Here is a 21228-nt window from a genome sequence, read left to right on the forward strand (position 1 = left end):
CATGCTTTGATTATTTGAATGTTGCCTCCAACTTCTGTTCTACCCATACACAAAAAGTTTCCATATAAGTTTAGCAATGTCTTCAGTAAGAGCAGGTCTACTTGTTGGGGAGAGGGAAAAGAAACAGAGAAGTTTTAATTCAAATTAGTACACCTGATGTTTACTATAGTATTTGAATGCTATCACTTTCAAACAAAAGAGCTCAGACATGTTACTAAAAGATAGTGAAGAGGTAAGTTCAGAGAATAAGTATTTTTAGAGTACTATGATTTGCTGTGAAGGTGCAATTTAGCTCTAGTCACTCCTCAGTTGGGTTATACTCAAATGTTATTCCACACTACCTGTTTCAGGGGTGTTTGGGTTTTTTTGTTTGTTTGGAGACAGCTTTTTGCCTAAGAGGAGTAGAATTTGAGTTCTGATATTTCAGGTCAATCCTGCAGCAAAGAAACAAAATGTAAGTAACTAATAGTGTCACTTTCATGAGTTTGAGAGTTATTTTAATGCTTTTGAGGTGAGCATTAATGGAAGAGGTTGTATGGTTGTCTTATTTTTTAAAGATAGAAACATATTTCAAAGCTAAGAAACAAAAAAGAGGAAGATGAAAGGGAAGGCAGGTGGTGGGAAGATACAGCAAAAGTGTCATTTATATATAGTATAAATAGGCTAATTTTTTAACTGGCACTGTTAATTGCAAAGTCCACTATATAAAGAATGGTTCAGCAACTTAAACACTCAGAAAATGGAGGAACTGGGTGCTAGACCTTCCTCAGAAGAATTCAAAGTCACAACTCACTCACCCAAGGGGTGTGTCCGAGCCACCCTACAGAGCCAGGTGCTTGCTCTCCCCTCCATCACCACCAGAGCTGGGCCATCAAGAAACCAGAATTGCAAGAATCATGTTAGAAAAACAACAAGCAAGGAAAAGCCTAGCTATGAATTGGGCACAGTTGTGAAGAGGTAGACTTGGGCTCCATGCTTTGGTCCCAGGATGTTTGTCACATTTTATAGCAAAGTCTTTGAAGTCAATGGAAAAGCGTGAGTGGGGAAGGGACTGAGAAAGGAAAGAAGTGTCTTTAGAAGTAACCTAGGAAATAGGAATGGGACACTAAGTCACTCCCTCTTCCAGCTGAATATCTTAACTTCTAAGTTACAGGGTTAGATTGCTTCTCACTTGCCTCCATTCCAACTATGTCCCATTTAAGGCACCTTTCTGAACTCCACCCAGAGACTTGAAATGATGACAGGAATTGCCATCAATTAGAGGACATCTGTCAAGCCGGGTGAGTGGAAGGAGCATGTCCCTTCTGAAATGCCAGGAGAGATGTGAAGGTTACCAGGTCAGCATTTTCTCAGATATTTATGGATTAAAAACTGAGCCCTGGCCAAGTGAAGTGAGACGATGGAGTGTCAAGGACAAGTATGCCTTGCAAACTTGCTCTCCTCCTTTTGTCTCAGAGAGAAAATTATTCTGGAGTGAATTTAAATAATGCAACCACAGTAAAGTAATTTAGTATCCCAAGAAATGAAGATGGAAGTGGCAGAATCCAATCTCATAAAATTTTTGCCAAGGAGAGTTAAAGCTAACTATCGAGAAAAATCATGCGAGGAAAGGAAAGAGACATCTAACAATGCAGGTGTGATGGAGAACTGATTGGATAAAGACACCAGAGGAAAGATCAGAGTGGGTGAGGACTTACCTGTAAGCTAAGAACCAGTAGTACTTGGAATTATGAACAAGAATAAGGAGTTTTAACCTGGAGAACTTGTGCCAATTAAGAAGGAAAGGGGAAGGCACCAAATATAAAAAACTCAGTCTGAAACTTGCAGAGAAACTGAACTGGAATAAGAACTCTGAAAACAGAGATCGAGACAAGGTAGGTAAAGTTCATGAAATGGGAATGGGGAAGGTGCTAGAGGAAAAAGATGAGAACAAGAAGGCACAGGCTCAGGGTGATCGCGGAGGTAAGTCTCCGCGCAGCAGGCTCAGCATCCTTCACCTCCAGAAACCTGGCATAGAATTTAATATGCCAAAGGCTGGCGTCAGATGAAACTGTAAAGATATCCCATTTTCCATTTGTGTCTTTTCATCCTCTTAAACTAGTGTTTCTAGACATGGAAGACAACCACCTGCTATTACTCTGTTAGCTAAATGGAATATATTTCTGCATTTGATCTAAAGACTCTGCCCTACTGACTAATTTTCATACATTGACCTAATGTTTCATAACTCAATTTATTTTCATAATTCAAAAGCTAAAAAAATAACATGCACACTACTCCTCCTCACCCTGAATCCTGCATGAAGAGAGTATCAATATACGAAAGCCAAGCTGGCAGAAGCATAGAAATGCCTGTGCGACTTTAGGTCAGCCCTCGTGTACTACAGAATACATAATGACAGTCATCAATATTTCAGTCTTTAGTAGTTCTATCTTTAATATTTATACTTCTAGATATTTCTTCCCCCAACAGTCACACTTCATTGCACAGGATCAACTTGAGCTCTTTGTTCACCTTAGAACTATATGACAAGAAAGATAACTGCATTAAAGAAAATCTCCAGATTAAGGCACTTGAACAGTGCTTTGTGGAACAGCAATCTATAGCAATCCCTGTCAGCCATCTTCTTGTGCAATGTCAGCTTTCCAAAGTAGGTCGTCAATCTGGGATACTTTAAAAAAAGTATTCAGAAGCAAAATAACAAACATTAGTTTCAGTAAGTAAAGCATTAGTTTTAAGTATTACAGCCCAAAGCTCCACCTTGCCTTGCTGATCAGGTAGCAAAGCAAAACCAGATGCTGAGCTGTCTTGAAAAAGCAGAAGCCCAAAAGCCTGGCTCTACATGGACCAGGACTCAGCTGAGATTTTAAATAAAAATATTGGGAAAAACAAAATAATATAAAAAAACCCAACCCTCCTTCTTTCACATTCAACCGTAGAACATAACACACCATCCCAAAACAACGCATGTGCTTGCCCTAAAAACTGGAATACTCCTGGTGACCCCTGCAAGGGAGATTACCCTTTACACTTTCGGATCTTGAAAAACGTGCAGCCATGAACTTGCTTAAGAGAAAAAGATGCCAAGAGCCCCTGAAGGTATTTGAAGATTAGGAGTGAGGCTGTCTAGACAGAAACCAAGCTTGTAATAACCAATCCTTCCTAATTGACATCTCGCAAACAAACCTCTCCCAAATAGCTTGATCATAGTCATAGCTTCATTCCCTGGAACCAGATGTAGGCAAGATGCCAGGCACTGGTAGGAAACTGCCGGGACCAGAGTATGCCGGCATAGCAGACGCTTACCGCATAGCTAGAATACTACAACAGTGTTATCTGCTGTATTTTCTGTACAAGTGCCATGAATAAAATTCTTCAGAAAAAATGAATGAGAAGATAACTCATTGTCAGCAAGACACCCTGTTCCTTAACAATATTCCTAAGGGCAACAAGAAAACATAGTAAAATAATAAACATTTTACCTTCTTGTCTTCCCAATTCTCTTATCTGTTCTTTTTGTAGATGATTATGTTGTGATGATGTCAAATCCATACTATGTTGCAATACCTGGGACAGATAAACACAAGCCTGCCTGAATAAAATGACTTTGTTTCTTTTTCCCACACTTCACAAAAAATTATTTTTACATGTATTGTGCTATAATTTACTTCTGTTGATAATAAAGACACGTAGACACATAAATATCAGTATTCAAAACATAAAAGAACCAGAAGTAGCAAACTAGTTCAACTGTTAAACTCTCAAAGAGAGGAAAAAGCAAATAGATATAAAAACCAAAAAAAAAGAGCTTTGATAAACATTTAAAACAATGTTACGAAAATCTAAAATTAGAGTCAATTCAAATCAGAGTTGGTAGGCTTATAAAAGATTGAAAGGAAAGGTAGCAACAAATGCCTGAAAGAGAAGAAAAATTGCACCAAAAGGATCTAATCTTGTTTGAATTAATTGGCTTGGAAGGGAAGGAAACAACCTATTAGTAAAAGTTACACATAAGTAGGAAGCAGGAGCTATAGACAATACGCAGAAAAGAATGTGTGTGTGTGCCTATATAGACACAGAACATGTAGACTCGGGACAAAAAAGTAGTAGGAAAAGGATGATAGAGGACAAAACAATTTGCAGCTGTCCACAGAAAAGCAGACAAACAACCAATAGTCTCCAGTCCTTGATATCTTACAATCAGAAGAACCCTGAGTTCACAGGGGGAAAAAAAAAAAAAAAAGAAAACAAATAATCCGTGCTCTGATAATTTGTAAAGCTCTTGCACTGTTATACAGAAATTTGACTGATTTTTGCAGGAATGGCAGCATACAGTTAATAATCTACAGACATCGAAACATCCAAAAGGGATACAATTAAATAAGGCAATAGGTGAAGGAGTATCTCTATCTAGTTTAAAAAAAAAAAAAAAATCAAAGTAAAAACATACAGTGAATACTGAGAAAAATTCCTCACAGTGCAAAGCCTTAAGCAGGTTTTCCTCTCAAGGCTTCAGACAAAGAGGACAGTATAGAACAGCTGTGTCATGTTAGCAAGGATGCACCATTCTCTCTCACCTTCACCCTGCGGAAGGCTTACAGGTTTAATGTTTAACCTTATCATCACAAAACCAGAAGCCATCAATCCATTCAAAGGTTAAAAATAACTTAGGGGCTTCTCACAACACTGTAACTTGTAGAACAAAAATACTGTTGTTATGTTTACATCTGTATGAACTTAGTAATAAAAACATCATCACATGAGGAACAGAAAAGAGATTCAATGGGATTCAAAGACTTTGTATGCCTCTTCAGAACAACAAGCAGCATTAGAAACTACTGGGACATTAAGCAGTAAATGTTACACACATCCATCAGCTTGTCATCTACCTCAGAAGTACAAAAAAAAAGACAAATTTTCTTCCCATTAGAAGATAAAGATAACAGGTAAATAAACAGTCCCTTTGCATTCTGAAGAGCAAGCAACATTGCACTATAAAATCACCCTAAAAGGGAAAACCTTTGTATTTTGTGGTCCTCTTTTTTTTTTTTCTTCTAAAAATATCCTCGGAGGCACACTGAACTACACCAGAAGCTGTATGACTTTAACACACGAATTCAGGAGTCTTCTGAGCAGGGCAGAACAGCTCAGCTGCTGAGTAACACTGTTCAAAGTAAACGATACAAAGTGCTTTAGGGTAATTTTCACAAACAACTGAAATACCACTGGCACCCACTCCTTTTTTTCCGTCATTACCTGAATCCCCTGCAGCTTTCCAAAGATGGTACTCAAACAGATAAGTCCTTATCTGCCCGGCTGTTTCCCTCCCAGGCAGAAGCGCACTCCAAAGTGTGTGTCCCACGTTGCCAACACCCCCACACCAGAAGCAATAATAAATCCCGACAGCTGCGGCACGAACGCAAAGTGGGCACCGCACACCGCGTCCCTTACGTAAGGGAGAAGATTTCATAACGGCAGCGAGCATCCGCTCAAAGGAGTTCCGGCCAAGGAAGTAACCAACTTTGGAGTATTTTTTACACAAATAAGATATAGGGGGACAGTGTTAGTAACTGCTCACCGTTACTAAAAAGTGACCAAAGAGCAAAAAGTCATTCTTCAGAGTCGAAGGGGTCTTCCAAGCACAGAGGGCAATTTCCGATGGGGCAGGAGCGTGTTTGTGGCAGGGGCATAGCAACGCATGCTCGCGTCAGATTGCAGAACTGTAACAGGGTACACGACTCCCAAAATCCTACCCCACTTTACAGCCAAACAAACATGCAAGAGACAGCTGCCAACGTGCATAAACACCTCACTTCTCACATGTACACGCATGTAAGAGGCGTACATTCGCTCAACAGATCGCCACCACTTCCTGCACGGGAACAACAGATACAGCTACCTTTAAGACTTCTCTTATTTAGACTGCAACCAATCCAGGACAGGAACTGTCTCTTACTTCACCCAGGTTTTAGAAAGTTAGACTCCAACTTCCACTGGGGTTTGTAGGTGTCATTGCAAAAAAAAAAAAAAAAACCCACAAGTTACTGTACAAGAATACTAAACAAGTCCTAGAGAGAACTGAAGGTCTCCGTACTTTACCATACTTGGCAGAAGAGATTAACAGGAGCCCAAACACATCATCGAGACCTCATCTACACCTTTAAAGAAAAATTTAGCAATGCTAATGAATGATCTGCAAGACATTGCTGTACACTGTCTGTCCAGGCTGAGAATTTGCTTAAAATACAATAATCTTTAACAAATGTAGTATCAAAAGGGATAGTTTTTGCCCAGTAAACACTATACATGAAGTATTGGACTCTCTGCAACCATAACGGCCAGATCCACCTCAGCCCTCCATCCTTTACAGGAGGCTAATGTTTCACACGAAACTTCATTGTATGAACTTGGACTTTCAAACAATGAAACAATGAGAAATGAAGCAGAAATATTAAATGACAAGAGAAAAGCACAGAGGAGAACTAAAATGTAATGTACGTACACAAGTATGACCGGCAGCATTCGGTGCTTTTTCCACTTTAATCCACAGAAGCTATAAATAAATTCTACGACCATCCAGAAAGAAAGGTGAGGTTAGGGAGAAATCTGAACCTAAAACCTTGTTTTTCTCACAAATTAATCCAACATCAGTGATGCAAGCAGTGGGTACCTCTGAACATCACTTTTGCAGGCAAATTCTGTCTTTGGACATGGTCGTGTAACTCCAAGTCTAGAAATGTGACATTTACATTCAGAACATAAACAGTTACTGCACCTCGGACCATACAAGGACTTACTGTATTGTGTGATTTTCCATGAGATTTTACGAGGGCTTACATCGCCCCATGAATGGTTCAATAAGCAACATTACTTCAAGCACAAAACTTTCGAGACAGGCATAGTGAAGGGAATAAGGAAAACACCAACTGAACTGATTTTCCTTCTCTCAAGTAGTTTTCAAAATCTCATTGATGTTTGAAGCTAAGGAAGAAATAGATTGCGTGTGATTTTAACAACTCCCTCTCCTCAGTTGGAGGACGAACGGACATCCCATTTTGGCTCAATTTTAAAATCTCAAACCAGAAAACCTGTATCTAGTCCAATCTAGGTCTTTAGGGAGTAAATATGCTAAAATTATTTTTTTCATTGTTTAAAATATCTCCTATTTAAGTTCTAGATACAAAATGCACAACGAATACATGACAAATAGGGATAATTTATTCTTTTTTATCAAAAATTCATTAGAATATTTACAAGCTTTAAATCACAAAAACCGTGCACGCACGGAGTCTCTTAATTTTAAGACTTCTTTTCTTTAAGGTTTTTTCTTTTTTATTCCTCTCTTACTCCGTGATTTCTTTTTTCTACCCTCAAACACAGGTTTGGCAGTCACCATGACTACATTTCCCAGTTCTTCATCCTCACCACTTGAGCTGCTGCACCCTTTCTTCTCTTTATGGTCTGCTGTCTCCATCGCAGAGACGTTCTTCCTCCTTTTACTCATTCCTAAACCTCTACTTTCTGATTCCTCTACTGAGGAGTCACTAGAAGTTTCTGAAAGATGCAAATTGCCAATAAAACCACCTCCATATAGCTGTTCTTTTCTGGAATCTGCATGTTTTCTTCTCTTTCCACTTCGGACTTCTGTTGCCACAGCTTGATGGTTTGTGCTGCCTGCCGTACTTTCCCCTTTCCTTTCCTCGTGCTGTTTAAGTTCCAACTCCATAATAGCGGCGGCCTCCTGAATTTCATCGGCAGCTTCTTTTTCCTTCCTCTTCAGACAAGTCACAGCTCTGCGTAGTCTCTGACTTTTAATAGCTTGTTTTTCATGCTGTGCTAGTCTGAAGAATGAATCAATTCGAAGCTGAGTCTATCAAAAATAAAACAGAGAAGCACCTTCAGATATTCTGTGATGGGAATTCAGTTGTTATCTCAGCTATACCATAAAGCATCCCAAATTAAAGCAGGACAAAGGACTAACAAAATTAATATGCATACAAACAGATGTGAACAATAAGATGCATTATTATAGTAACATCTATACTTTATTATAAATGATGCAGCAAGAACCCTTACAGAAACTAAATAATAAGCGAACTCCAATGAAATTTTATAAACACAGTGCTGCTGATGATTAGACATCTGTTGGTACTTTCAACCCTAACACAAAGAATCTCTGTAGTGCTCGTAAGTATGTCTTTACAAACACATCCTTAGCTTCAAGCTGTTAAAACAACAGATTGTTTACTAAGCAAATGTTTTAAGTGCACTTTACATTTGCATATGCCAGTGCAACAAAACGCAGTCATTTGACTCAAGTTCACTGTAACACATGCTGCTACAGTATAAAGATTTAAGAGCAGAACTAGAACCGTCTGCGTTATTCAGCCACAGCTAAGCTTGCTGTATAGACTAAGCTTCCTAAAATTGTCCAAGAGACAGACACTTCCAAATAATGTTCCAGTCAACCTGAAAGTATATAGATTTAACTACGTGTTTTGGTACCTTTCACACCTTTGAGTGACAGGGAGAACCTAGAAGACTGGTTTATACTACATATCTATCTTGCTTATGGCAAACAGAAAAAAAAATCTGACCTTAAGTGATCAGTTTTACAACTGACTTTCACAGTATCACAGCATGCACCTCTACTCACTTTTAAGTTTTATTAAAGTTGACAGTACATTTATTTGGTATCAGAGTAGTATTATTAGTGGACACTCAATCAACAGTTCAGCCTGCACTCCTCCTCTAAGAATATGGATGGTAGCCAATGGTCAGTCTCACTTCACCAAAATCTTAGGGACATTTTTACAAACCATTTTTAGAGACAGCACGCTGTCTTTTAAAAGTACTGAAGGTGCTTGAAGTACCTGTAGTTTCAGCTGCATCCAGAAAAAACAGCAACCTAGACTTGAGATAGGTGCTTGACAGGTGACAAAATTTGAAACCAACAATTGAAATTATGTATTGTGCCTCACAGCACATCGAAATCACACAGAAATGAAGTCTAGAGAAGTAAGTTTCACGACTTTCAAAAATATGTATTATGATCAAAGAAAAACCCAGCCAAATCTCAGTTTCTGAGAAATGTATTTTAGATTAAAGCCTTGCCGTTCATTTTAAAATGCTTCTCCTACAATCTTCCAGTTACCCTCAAACTATACATAGTTTTATACTTTACCTGCTGCAAGTTCAGCTGTTTTATCACAGGCAAAAGGATTTCATCTATCTTTGTCCTAGTCCAGCCAAAGTGGTCCTGACAGAATGTGCAGAAAGTTAAGGAACTTTACAAAATGGCTCTTACAACTAATACGGTGTAAACACGTAAGATGAAAATTCCTCAAATAAACAATGTCTGGAGGAAAGTAACTCCACTTCAAAGCTTTTTCTGCTACAAAACCAGAGAAAATACTCTGAGTTATTACAGCTGACTTAGGCAGATGGTTCCAGTATTACGCTACAAATCTTAATCACGCTGTTACATCTCTATTAGTTACAGAATTTCTTTTCTAATATCAACGTTTCCAAAAGCGTGCCTCAGTGAAGACAGAGCTCGATTTGGCTATACAATGATAATTTTCGTAAGACAAAATGCCTATAAATAAACTTTATTTTCACACCTGCACACGCTGGAAGTTTCATTTACTGCATAAAACACTAGCAGCTCTGCTTGCATTGCCATCTACTTTTCAACAATTCACTGCAGCCCAATCTGCAACAGATGCACAAGAAATGCAGTGAATAACTAGGGATAAAGCACAGACTGAACCCCCATTCCTGACTAGGTTTTGAAATTTTGTGAAAGATGGCAAACATACACCAGGAGCGTGCAAACAATCCCACTCTAAGCCTAGAAATAGGCACAGCACAGTTACAGAGCATAACATGGCATCAGACTAGTCAGTCCAGCTACGAGACTCTCTCTGCATGCGAAGTGAAGCAGCCCACTCTCCCACGAAGGCAGAGCAGCCCCGAGTGCCACACATACACAGCTGCATTTCCTTCCATTCAGAGCTGGTGTCTTAGAGGAGCACATGCAGACGGGGCGGGGGGGCCCCTTACACCAATGACGTGAAGAATTTGACAGTGTTACTGACTCACTAACTAGCCTTATAAACTTTAATCCAAATGCTTTTAGCGACCAAGTCCTGCCATATAGTAAAAGGATATTCTCTGATCTGCTCTATATCAGGCTTCCCCCAGGTGAATGAACCCCTTGTCTCATCCACCACAGGCTTCAGGTATGCTTCTGCCACTGCTGGATTTGGAAAACCTGAAGAAAGTTGTAGCTCTCGCAGCTTCTTCTTGACTTTGGTATCATGTGGATTCGGTCTCAATTTCTTATTCTTCTGAGCCTCATTCCACCACTCACTGAAAAACAGAGGAAAGTATTCAGTTGCCTCCATAAAATATAATTTAGAATATCAAGAGCCACCATGCTAATTTCAATAGCCTTAACTAGTCTCCCTACTTCAGTTTCTGCATGAGATGAGGTAGGAAGCTTTCAAATAAAAATGGCCAAATGGACATATAATCTGAAAGTAGGAAAGACAAAACCTATACGGTAAACATAGCCATTGTAAGCCTCAGTAGCAAACATCACCTGGATTCCCCATGAGCTGCCAGAAGCAATTCAGAAGGCCCTAAATTCAGCCTAACTTTGGAAGGATGTTCCACACATTTGGAGGTTTTTTGGTTAAAAAAAAAAAAAAAAACCAAAACAAAAGAAAGCTTCTAACCATCCTCGCCATTGCCAATTCAACTGGCTTGGCCCTCTTCAAATCTTGTTCTTCCCCACAGCCTACCTGTCTGTCTCTCTCCAGGTCATCCACTCCTCACTCATCAAGTCATCAAGTCTCTCTTTCTCTACGAGCAAGCTACAGCACCTTCTCACAAACTCAGGGAGAAACAATCTCCGCTCCACTAGGGATCCAGCTCTGCAAGGAACTCAGAGGCAGTCGCACAGTTCTACAGCTGTTCTATTGTCTTCGTTAGTCTCACTGTAATTGCTGTGTCAACATGTCACCTTATTTACCTGTCATTTCAAACAGTGATACAATGGAGTCACATATTTTACAGTTAACTTAGTCTCCTTAATGATGGTCGTGTGTTTTGGTGTGTGCTTAAGCAGCAGAAAATACTCGCTAATATTCATGTTACGGAGACAAAAAAAGCAAAATATGACAAAGCATACGCGAATTTTAAGAGAGGTTCCAATCCGTGTCCAGGAAATTCATTTAAAATCTCCATTGCTGTTACAAAGCCAACGTTTGGGATGCCCTCAGTGTAGTCACTTCCAAGCAAGTATGCCAAATTAATTAGCTTGCTTCGATCCAACCCTGCAAAAGAAAAGTGCGTAAACCAAGTAAAATCAGTGGATTCAGCATCTGTTCTCTTACAAATTAAAAAAATATATTATCTGAAAGGCAACAATCAAAAGGAACACGAAGCCACTAACTCTGTAAAATTACATTTAACTCGACATCAGAATTTGCGAAATTGTATTCTAAAGCGGCCTCAAGATGCTACTGCTGGCTCAAGCACCAGTAGTTGTGCTAAACTACTAACCTGGCAAATACATCTTGTCAAAATTAAACCTGAGGTTTTTAAAATTGTGAAGTTCTGGGTTTTAAGAGTTAAGAGATATTATTTTACATATATTTCTCCAGTTACTGTTCTATTTTCATCTAATGCTGACCTGAATTTACTAACTCCCGAATCAGAAGTAAACACATTTATTTCCTCAGTTTTGAACTCCAGTAACAATGCCTCCGCTTCTTAAAAGCGTTCCCAAACTGGAAGTCTTTTGCTCTGTGCTACTGCAGTTACTAAGCACACCAAAAGAGCCTGTGAAACAGCTAGAAAGAAAGAAGAACTCAGCTGACCACTTCTACTTGCTACGCTAAAAGATCTGAGCCAACCAGACTGATTTTCAGTGACTAACCTCAGGACTCTAGATTTTTAAAATTATAATAAAAAAATAAAACAATTCAGTGGAGAAAAGAAGGAACGTGTGTCTAATCACACAAAGCAAGACCATCAGCATGCCAGTCAGGATATCCATCAACTGTCAAGAAAGAAGAATTGTGCAATGCATGGAAAAGCAGCAGAAGTACAAGACTGCAGAAGAATATGACAGGAAGACTTATGATCACTATTTTTCCCCAATAAATAAATGCTCTGGTTTATTACATTAATAACAGCTAAAAATCACACACATGCTATTACAACAATCCTTTCCAAGTCAGCTGCAGTAGCATATCTAAGTAGGTTTAAGTAGGAGAAAAAATATTTCATTGCATTTGCTGGGAGAAGAAACCAACGACGTATTTTTCACCACATAAAAACGTTGAGAAATTTCACATGCTGACAACATTAAAATATCATTTCAAAGCCTACAGCCTCTCTCGACTTTGAAAATGTCAAAACTGACTTTAACAGAGTTTTTCTTATGACTTGTTTAAGCAGAAGTTAAAATTGGCTTGTATTTCCCTTAATACACTACGTGACACTGAAGTTTAATAGCTCAACCTAACTAGAAACAACTTGATTAGACTGGTACAAGAGCAATCTGAAAGAAGAAAAATGCTGTCGGTATTAACTAAATGAAAAGCCTTTTATAGAGCATATACATACACTGAATCCTCTTCTAATACATTATGTGTCAACATGTCCAAAATTAACTTCCACTTCCAGACTATAAATCTGATGACATCACAAGATAATTTTCCCATCATGTCAGAAAAGTCATGCTTATATTTACCCCAAAACTGGTACCATAGCTCCTATCTCCAGCTTTGATGATCGTCGCACTAACTCTGTATTAAATGCAAGTGCTACTAATAGCTGTAAATTCAGAGGAGTCACCTGACAGTAAAAAGAGCAACTCCACTGAACGTCTTTAGAAACTCTCCAAGGAACAGGCATTGTAGTAACAGGCACACAAAATTCTGTAGGAAGCACAACTTCAGAAAGATACATGGCAGCGCTGTCTTATTCAAAACTGTATCTAACAAATCAATACCTGAGGCTTACCTAGCTGGTTCTGAAAATCAACATACTGATAATATTCCACATATTTGTTTTGACTGAAGAAATTTTTATAAACATGTCGTGCGCCGAATAACCAAACATCACTGTCATCGGTGATTGTCCCAGAGGTCTGATCCGTAAGGTCCAGTATAGCACACTGTGCCTCTGCCTCCATTGGAGCTTCAATATATGGAATGCCAAACAGACGGAGAAGCTCCTGTAGGACGGAGAGAAATCACTTTGTATTTCATCTGAAAAACGGATTTCTATTATAGTTCTGCTTGACTCGGAACTGCTAGATTCACACTTGTGAGGTGTTTAATATTTCACAGCAAATCTTAATTTCTGCTAACAAGTGCCGAGCACAGCTAAGTCAAGGGGGAAATCCCACTTACTACTCGCAGGCAGACAGCGGCACAGAAGTCAAGCACTACTTGATCCCATTACTACTACACAGTTGGAGAATCTGCCACCTTAATTACACAAGCACACTGAAGTACTGCTACTTCAACGTGGAGAAAAGTCCATGTGTTACAATTACGTGGGCTCCATGTAATAAAGATGTAAGTTAAAAACAAATTAAAAAAAATAAGCAAACAAAACAAAAAAAAAATCAGTCATCGCCTGAGCTCAGAAAAAAGTATGAAAGCATATGAGAAACATTCATACCAAGCAGGAAACAGTGGGCAGACTAGTCATCCTTTGGATGGTGTTTTGATATACATGTATTTTGATGCATTTACACAATTTGCTTTTAACCTCAGTTAAATATGCCCTACCTATAATCAAGCAAAATTACTACCAGCTTTTGATAAAATGTTTTACTGGGGTGGAGGGAGGGACCACATCATCCCACATCAGATCGAAATGATTCAACAAATACTACCTGGCTTTCCAAGAACATCTGTCCTGTCACAGAAGCAGCAACACGTTCCTGCTGCTGTTTTTGAGCCTGAAGCACATTCTGCTCAGCAGAAAGGTCATTTTCTAACTCTTCTAGTTCTTCCTGAAAAATAAAACAAGATTTTCATCATTTCAACAATTCAGGTACATTTAGTTAAGTAAAGAGCTAAGTCTCCAACTATAATTATTCTAGTAGTATATGCTCCATTAATTCACACTTGGAAGTTGTCATAGTGTCTCTAATGCAGTAAATTATGAGACCAGAGACAGGTCTATTCATCAGAGTGCTCAAACCTTAAAGTTTCCCTCTGATTTCAGAGAGGTTATGGTTAACCATCATTTTTAAAGAAAAATCAGTTCCCATAGAATTAAATACGTGTATGAGAAAGCAGTGAAACAGTAAGAAGCTGTCCAATAGTTTTCTTTAAGAACGACTTGAGAACAGAGCACTTCATTACCAGCTCAAGACAAACAGCAAGGAGTTACCAAACTGATGTCCTGCCACTCGTCCGCTGCATCTTTAGCACCATCTTCTCTCTGAACATTCTGATCGTTTGCCAACTGCACTTCATCAGACTCCTTCAGCAAGTCCTGTGTGACAATATCATGTCTGCCTGTCTCCATTTCTGGAAGTGCTGTTTCATCACCCAGTTTTTCATCATATTTAGTAAGGAACTTGGCCTCATTTCTGATTTCAGTATCCACTTCAATAAAGCTTCCTATTAAAGGAAAACAAAGATTTCAACTTCCTGCTGCTTGTTTAAAAACAGGTATTATTATGTGGTTTTAACTTGGGCAATGATTTACTTTTTTTGCTACATGCAGTAAATAGATATAAGGATTGTGAAATTACAGAAACCAAGTGGTTGACCATTAATACACCAGTTAAGTCTAATGTACACAGCAGCATCCTTTGCTGACTCTCCGAATTGTACACCCAGGTTTCAATGAAAAAACGTAACAAGAGGAAAAACATAGATCAGATTCTCTTCCCACCTCCTACATACACAGGAATAGACACATTTTAAAGCATTTCTTAGTAGGAGAAAAGGTTAACTTTAACTGACTACAAATACAATAAGGTCCTATTTTCTGATCTTTTTACACAATTAAAACGCACATACCATCAGAATCACTGTCTTCAGACTGTGATATCCCTCCTCTTTCCTCCTCACGACCTTTTGCTTCTGGAAAAAATCTAATATCCTTTTGTACCTCAGACACATTCTCTTCCGTTTTTGAAATTACGTCCTCTGTATTTTCGGAAATTTTCAAGTTTTCCTCATTTTTAGAAAGGTCTGATGTTTCAGCATGAATCAAAGCCCCTATACTAGTTTGTATAGGGGAACAGCATGGCTTCTGCCTGCACAAGTTTGCATCCCTATCTCCCAAAGAAATTAAGTGAATTTTGGAACCATTTTCTTCTTTGCCCACGTCTTCTTTGCCCACGTCTTCTTTGCCCACGTCTTCTTTGCCCACGTCTTCTTTGCCTTTTCTAGTATTATCAACACAAGAATAATTGTCAACTCTGGATATACTGGTGTCCTTGGGTGTAACTTTTTTTTTTTCCAACTCCTGACTCTTCAGTTCAAATTCAGCACCTTGCGTAATCACTTGGTCTGACGAATGAATTGTAGATGTAGGTATTTTTTTTCCCTCCTTAACTTCAGGAATCTGATCTTCCTCATCTGAGCTGCTAAGCAGAAAATCCTTCACTTCTGATCTTTGTGGTAGCACTCCATCAGTTCTAACAGTAACAACTTCCTCCCTTTTATCGTCATCACTCAGAGCTTGCCGAATTGCCTGTAGTGTTCTTGGAGACACGCTGCCTTCCTCTGTTACAGATTGGTCCACTTTTTTCAATTGTCCTGCATCTTCATCCCCCAGTTCTTCTTCTGAGCTGCTTTCTACCATAGCTGCCTGGATAGCAAGCAAAGTCCGAGGAGAAGGTGGTGCTGTCACCACATTGTTATCTTTCTCTGCCTGCAACTTGTCAAATGCAACCAGCTTTGCATGAGCAGGAGATTCATTGATTTTATTCGATTTAGTAAATTCAAGCATTTTTGATGAGGGTCCTGCAGTTGTTTCCAAGTCTCCACTTGTAGCTTCTTTTGCTTGGATACCTGAAAGAAAGTTTTTTGTTAACTGATTACTATTTTTTTTTTTTTTTTAGTAAGAAACTGCCTTATACTAACATTGAATTTTACATAATGAACACCATTATTTAAAGATTAACAAACTAGTTTTCTACATGTTTACAGACCAGTTAATCATGTCTAACAGTAACACACATTTCATACAAACTATCAGCTACCTGCACCTGTAAACAGGTTTTTCTTAAAACTGACAGCTGCAGACTGCACACACTGAACAAGAGGTTTTACAAAACTAAGACCTGACATACCTTTTATTAGGATATAGTGAGAAGTATCTTCAGAGACTACCCTCCTAGATTCCACTTCTTTCACAAAACCACCTTCATTTTCATATTGTGTTTGGATTTCACCCGAGTGCTGTTGATTCAATTCTTTTTCTACGTTTTCTATGCACCGATTGAGGTTGCTTTTCTTAAGCAAACCCCTAAGCTGGTACTGGGAAAAGTCATCAGACTCCTTAAAAAAAAACCAAAACAAACAAGCAAGTCGATTTAAATCAAATGCCATTAGCTGCATCTTTTAAGCAAGTTCATTTACCACGCTCTGGAGAGTCTTTCAAGAGTTTCCTTTAAGCAGGTAAGGGGTGTCTTTTACTGACTGCTGCACTCTCAAACTCTCAAGCCACAGCAACACTAGCCCAGTAACACACAACAATTCTAAAAGGTACCATTTAGCTCTGAACGCTGGCTAAACAGGAGATCTCAGTGACGTGACCAACAAAACTTAGCTGCCTAAACAGAGCTGGTCCCCACCTTAAAAACAATGCAATTCTAACAGAATCCACATGTGGATGGTTTTAAAATGATAGCTCTTAGCTTACACTTGGGCACAAGCCATCATTTGATCTGACATGTATTGTACTTCAAAAATCTAACCGTGCTCTGAAAAGCTATTGTAGAAGTGACACTATAGGATTCCCCCATTGTCTCCCAATGGCTTTAGTAAAACACAGCCTAAGCTACAAAAGCCTCTTCCCAGCTGCCAGCTGCCCTAACGACCTGAGGGTTTGGAATGCAAGCTTCCTTCATTCTGCCTCCTTTATCCGCACCAGCAGCCCGTTCTTGCAATTGAAATCTTGGGCATAATGCTGATGAGGTATAAGACATAGCATGATTTTTTCCATTCTTGCCAAACTGTATTAGCTCTGTCAATTTTAGTCAAAATCAAGAGATAGGACTCTGAATACACACACGGGAAGGCTCTGTTAAGAGTCATTATCTCGTTGGGGTTTATTCCCTCTCGACATAACATCTCTTATTACATAGGCCTGGGAGGGTAAAGCTTTCCAGATGTGGTACTCCTGTGTAGTCTTCATCTGCGTTAACAGCAAAAACTCCAGTCTGACGGCTTGAAAACTATTTTAAATATTACCTCTGGCATTGCTTCAAATAATGTTCTTTTTCGCTTTGTAAATTCTTTCATGTCAGTCAAGATCTCATGTTTTATTTCTGGAGGCAGTTTGTTGAAATCTTCTGATTCAATATCTACAGAATGAGGATTTTCACATAACTCTTCCTATAAAGATGAAAAACAACACAGACATGTATTTTATATTACAGCACAGCAAGAACAAGAAAATATTTAGAGTATCATTTCAAACAACAAAAAAATCCCACAAAAATCTTTGTTGATATTTCCTACACTGAGAAGAAAACAGTTAAGGAAAAAAAGGGTAACCACTACCTAATAAAATAAAGTACATAATTATTGATACACACTATATTGTTCCTTTTATAAAAAGATATTTACTATAAATCACAGAAGCAAGTCCTACAGCCTCAGCTAGTCTGATTTTATCCTTTCAAAGACAATCTCCTTCTGAATGCGAACTACTTCAGAGATAAAAAAAAAATTCTTGGAAATACTGTTTAACTTTGATGAAAGCAGATAATTTTACAATTCATTATGCCTTCTGCTCAGGTTATATATTTCTTTTCTCCTCTTCCCATGAGATCAGCACATCAGAAGGGAATACAGAATTTATCTGTGAAAACTCAAGGACCTAAGTGCTTCAACATCAATTCATATTTGGAGAAGCATGGAAATTTTGTTAAATATGCTGTCTTACACGTGCATACATGTGTGCACAAATGCATGTATTTCACTTATATCATTATAAAAAACAATTTCTTCTTCACATGTCCCAAGAAAGTAGACAGAAGAAAAGAAAAAAAAAAAAGATACTATAAGAAACTCCTATTCTGCTGTACTCTAGTGGACAAAATTACATTTGTATTTCCTCATCAGTAGGAATTCAAAGAGTGCTTAAAAATAACTTGTTTATTTGATAAGTAATGCTATAGTAAGACCTATATCTCTAAACATTTTTTTTTAACCTTTTTGTTTATTTTTCTAGCATAGCACATGAATGATGGGATTGTTCACAGTTACAGGGCAATTAGGATGCACTTACCTGCAACATCTTTTTTTGGCTCATTCTCACTTCCCATTCTTTTTCATCTTCCTCCTCTGAGCTAAAAATCACAAAGAGAAAAAAAGGATGTAGATATTTACCTAGGAAAATTCCTATTTCAAGGAAAAGGACATTAGTCGTCCCTTCACCGGTAAGTACAAAAATTGACACACAGCATCAAAGCATACACATATATCTATTCAAATACACACAAACACACATATAAATACATACACAAGCCAAAAAGACCTGAACAGAAAGCAAGAAGGCAGACCTATCACAGTTAAAACTAGACTGAGACAACTGCTGCTGTTTAAATCATTACCCAATTCTTATTTGGTCAGCATGTGAAGTATATAACAGTATATATAAAACATGCAAAGAGTGATTTAACTGATAGCTCCACATTCCCACTTAGTGTTATTTAAGAAGATGTCACAATTTTGACAAGTTCATACAAAGCCTACTTCTGCTGAACACTGAAGGAAGGGACACAAACCAGAATCAAGCTGCCCCACACCAGCTCCCCAAGCCTGAACAATCAATTCTATTTAGTTGTATAGATATGGCCACAGAGATGGAGGTGGCACTTTCACCCTTAAACTTGAATCCAGTGTAGAAAACTAATCTGTGAAAAGAAGAGGCTTTCAGCTACTTTCCCATAAATAACTAGAAGGCTTCTGTATCCAGAGCCATAAACCAAACTCTCCATAAAGAAACTGAAATAAAATAGAAATTCAAGAGATATACTTTATATATTATGGAATCTCATGGGTCTAAGGCCTGCCAGCAGTGCCAAAAAACGTGGTTTATATTTTTATCTGAGTTTACTATAGCTATTTAAGCTATTTTTCTTAATTCTACCTACCTGTTCTTCTCTTCATTCTCTAAAGTAGGCAACACATACATATCATCAATTTCTTCTCTTCGAACTTGTGTAATGCTAGGGAAAGCTTCATTGCTTAGGGAAAGAAAAAAAAAAACACAACAGTGATTAATAGCTACATAAAAATTTACTTGCCACTCACAAACAAGGGGAAAATAATTTTTATTCTTGCCTTTTGCCTGTAAGAGCAGTTTTGATTACTTGTCTCTTCAAAAATGTTTTCAAGAGTTTCTCTGTAGTTTTCCTAGAATCACTGGCAGCAATATCCTTTCTCTGTCTTCGCTTAGCCTGTGAAAATAAGATTAACACCAATGAGATTTTGCTGGATGCTGAAGATACTTATCTAGTGAAATAATGTTACAATTCTGTACGCTGAGTCTACAAGCAACTCCTAACTCACCCTACATCAATGGCAACATAGCCTTCAGCTCCTCTAAATCTGTCATTTTCCTCTGTAGGACTCAGGAACAGTTTTCAGCTTCTGGGTACAAATGCTTGAAAGAGTTGCGTTCACGTCCACTCTGGAGCAAGACTCAGGCTTATGCCATCATCTACCTCTCTGCAATCTGGTTTCTATGCAAATCAAACCCAAATATATCAGAAGCGAGCTGCTGCATGCTCCAACAGCTAATCAAGCCTGGAATTGCAAAGAACACCTGCACAGTAGTGCATTTCAAGCCTTCCATCCTCATGGGTCAGGATCATAAGCAGAATAAGAAGGAAATTGAAAATGGCTACTTAATATCCACAGAGTTACATCCTATTTCGCATTGCAACGACTCAGCAAAGGTACTCACCAAGGTTTGTCTCTTCAGAAGTGGTGCCTCTCCATCAAAAACAAAGACAGGCCGAATTCGGAAAAACAGTAACTTGCAGAGTCGATGAAACAGAGTGAGGAGGTGAGCGTTTCGTATGGAATTACCACCACGATCTCTGGCTCCCTTTATTGCTTGGTTCAACCAAATACTGATATCTTAAAAGAACTGCTAAGAGGAAAAGATGTGCTATCTTACACATATACCATAATAATAGTTTCTGTGAAGCGCACATATTTGACTGAATGGCTTTTGCCCACTGTTCCAAGCTTGGCTTATCGAAGCCAAGGTTATCCAAATACTTGCAAATTTCAGAGAATAAATTCTTGCCCCTATTGCCCTGGACAAAAAGCAGAGTTGAAACAAGCAGCACTTCCTCAGTTATTTTTACAAATAAACAACGTGTAACTTCTTTCCGCATCTTTCCAGCATTTAACCAAGTATATATGATAGCAAAGTTGATGCAAAAGTATTTACACTTTTTCATTGTATAGTCCTACTGAGAGCAGCACATTATAAAGCACAAAATACTATAGTCCAACACTTGCGTAAGGAACCTATTAAAAAATATTTTTTAAAATAAAAAAAAGGTGTAGCATTCCATATATAAAGCATAAAACATATTTATCAAAATGTTATGATTTAAAACAAAATAAAAAAGCTAATCGCGTAGAAATAAGAGAAATAGTTAAAATATCCTCCCTCACAATTTCGGTTCCTCAGTTCTACTTTTAAAGGATACCAACAGCAAGAATTTTTCCTTCTAGCGTTTCTGGGTTTATAGGTCTCCCAGCGCACTCAAGCAGTTTCCAAAGTCCTTGAACTCCCATCCTCCTTTCTTAGCTACTTTGCGAGAGAAGACTCTATGAGGAAGAAAAGAAGGAATAACCCAAAGATTACACGATCCGCGTATGCTTTATTAAAGCGAATGCGTTATTACTGCAAACGGAACTACCGAGGCAGGCGGGGCTAGGGAGGGGACAGGAGGGCGCCACGGCAGCCGCTCGAGTCGGTTCCGGA

General features: G+C 38.4%; 1 protein-coding gene across 3 annotated transcripts; it reads right to left on the reverse strand.

The window, feature by feature from the left end:
• Positions 1–7218: 7218 nt before the first annotated feature.
• Positions 7219–21067, reverse strand: ERCC5 (ERCC excision repair 5, endonuclease). Of its 3 annotated transcripts, XM_086619965.1 has the most exons (15): positions 20951–21067; positions 20191–20366; positions 19566–19681; positions 19376–19468; positions 18508–18568; positions 17466–17609; positions 16343–16550; positions 15063–16061; positions 14425–14657; positions 13922–14041; positions 13039–13252; positions 11198–11342; positions 10174–10374; positions 9185–9269; positions 7219–7870 (listed from the first exon to the last, which is right to left on the reverse strand). In XM_086619965.1, the coding sequence occupies exons 1-15, from the start codon at positions 21036–21038 to the stop codon at positions 7316–7318; spliced, it is 3438 nt and encodes a 1145-aa protein (XP_086476091.1). In that variant the 5' UTR covers positions 21039–21067; the 3' UTR covers positions 7219–7315. The 3 variants fall into 3 exon arrangements, 1 of the variants encoding a protein (XP_086476091.1); XR_015222530.1 differs by lacking the exons at positions 7219–7870; positions 9185–9269 and adding an exon at positions 10809–11038 and having other exon boundaries at positions 10343–10374; XR_015222529.1 differs by lacking the exons at positions 7219–7870; positions 9185–9269 and having other exon boundaries at positions 10343–10374; positions 10809–11342.
• Positions 21068–21228: the final 161 nt, after the last annotated feature.

The sequence above is a fragment of the Tauraco erythrolophus genome, chromosome 1 (assembly GCF_009769465.1).
Source record: "Tauraco erythrolophus isolate bTauEry1 chromosome 1, bTauEry1.pri, whole genome shotgun sequence".
NCBI classification, from domain to species: domain Eukaryota; kingdom Metazoa; phylum Chordata; class Aves; order Musophagiformes; family Musophagidae; genus Tauraco; species Tauraco erythrolophus.

Coding starts and splice junctions, on each gene's coding strand:
- ERCC5 (XM_086619965.1), bottom strand. CDS start 21,038: ATGGGAGTTCAAGGACTTTGGAAACTGCTTGAGTGCGCTGGGAGACCT. Junction 20,367..20,950: donor AGGAAAAATTCTTGCTGTTG/GTATCCTTTAAA, acceptor AGTTCTTTTAAG/ATATCAGTATTTGGTTGAAC. Junction 10,375..11,197: donor GAACCTCTCTTAAAATTCGC/GTATGCTTTGTC, acceptor TCTGTTTTTCAG/TGAGTGGTGGAATGAGGCTC.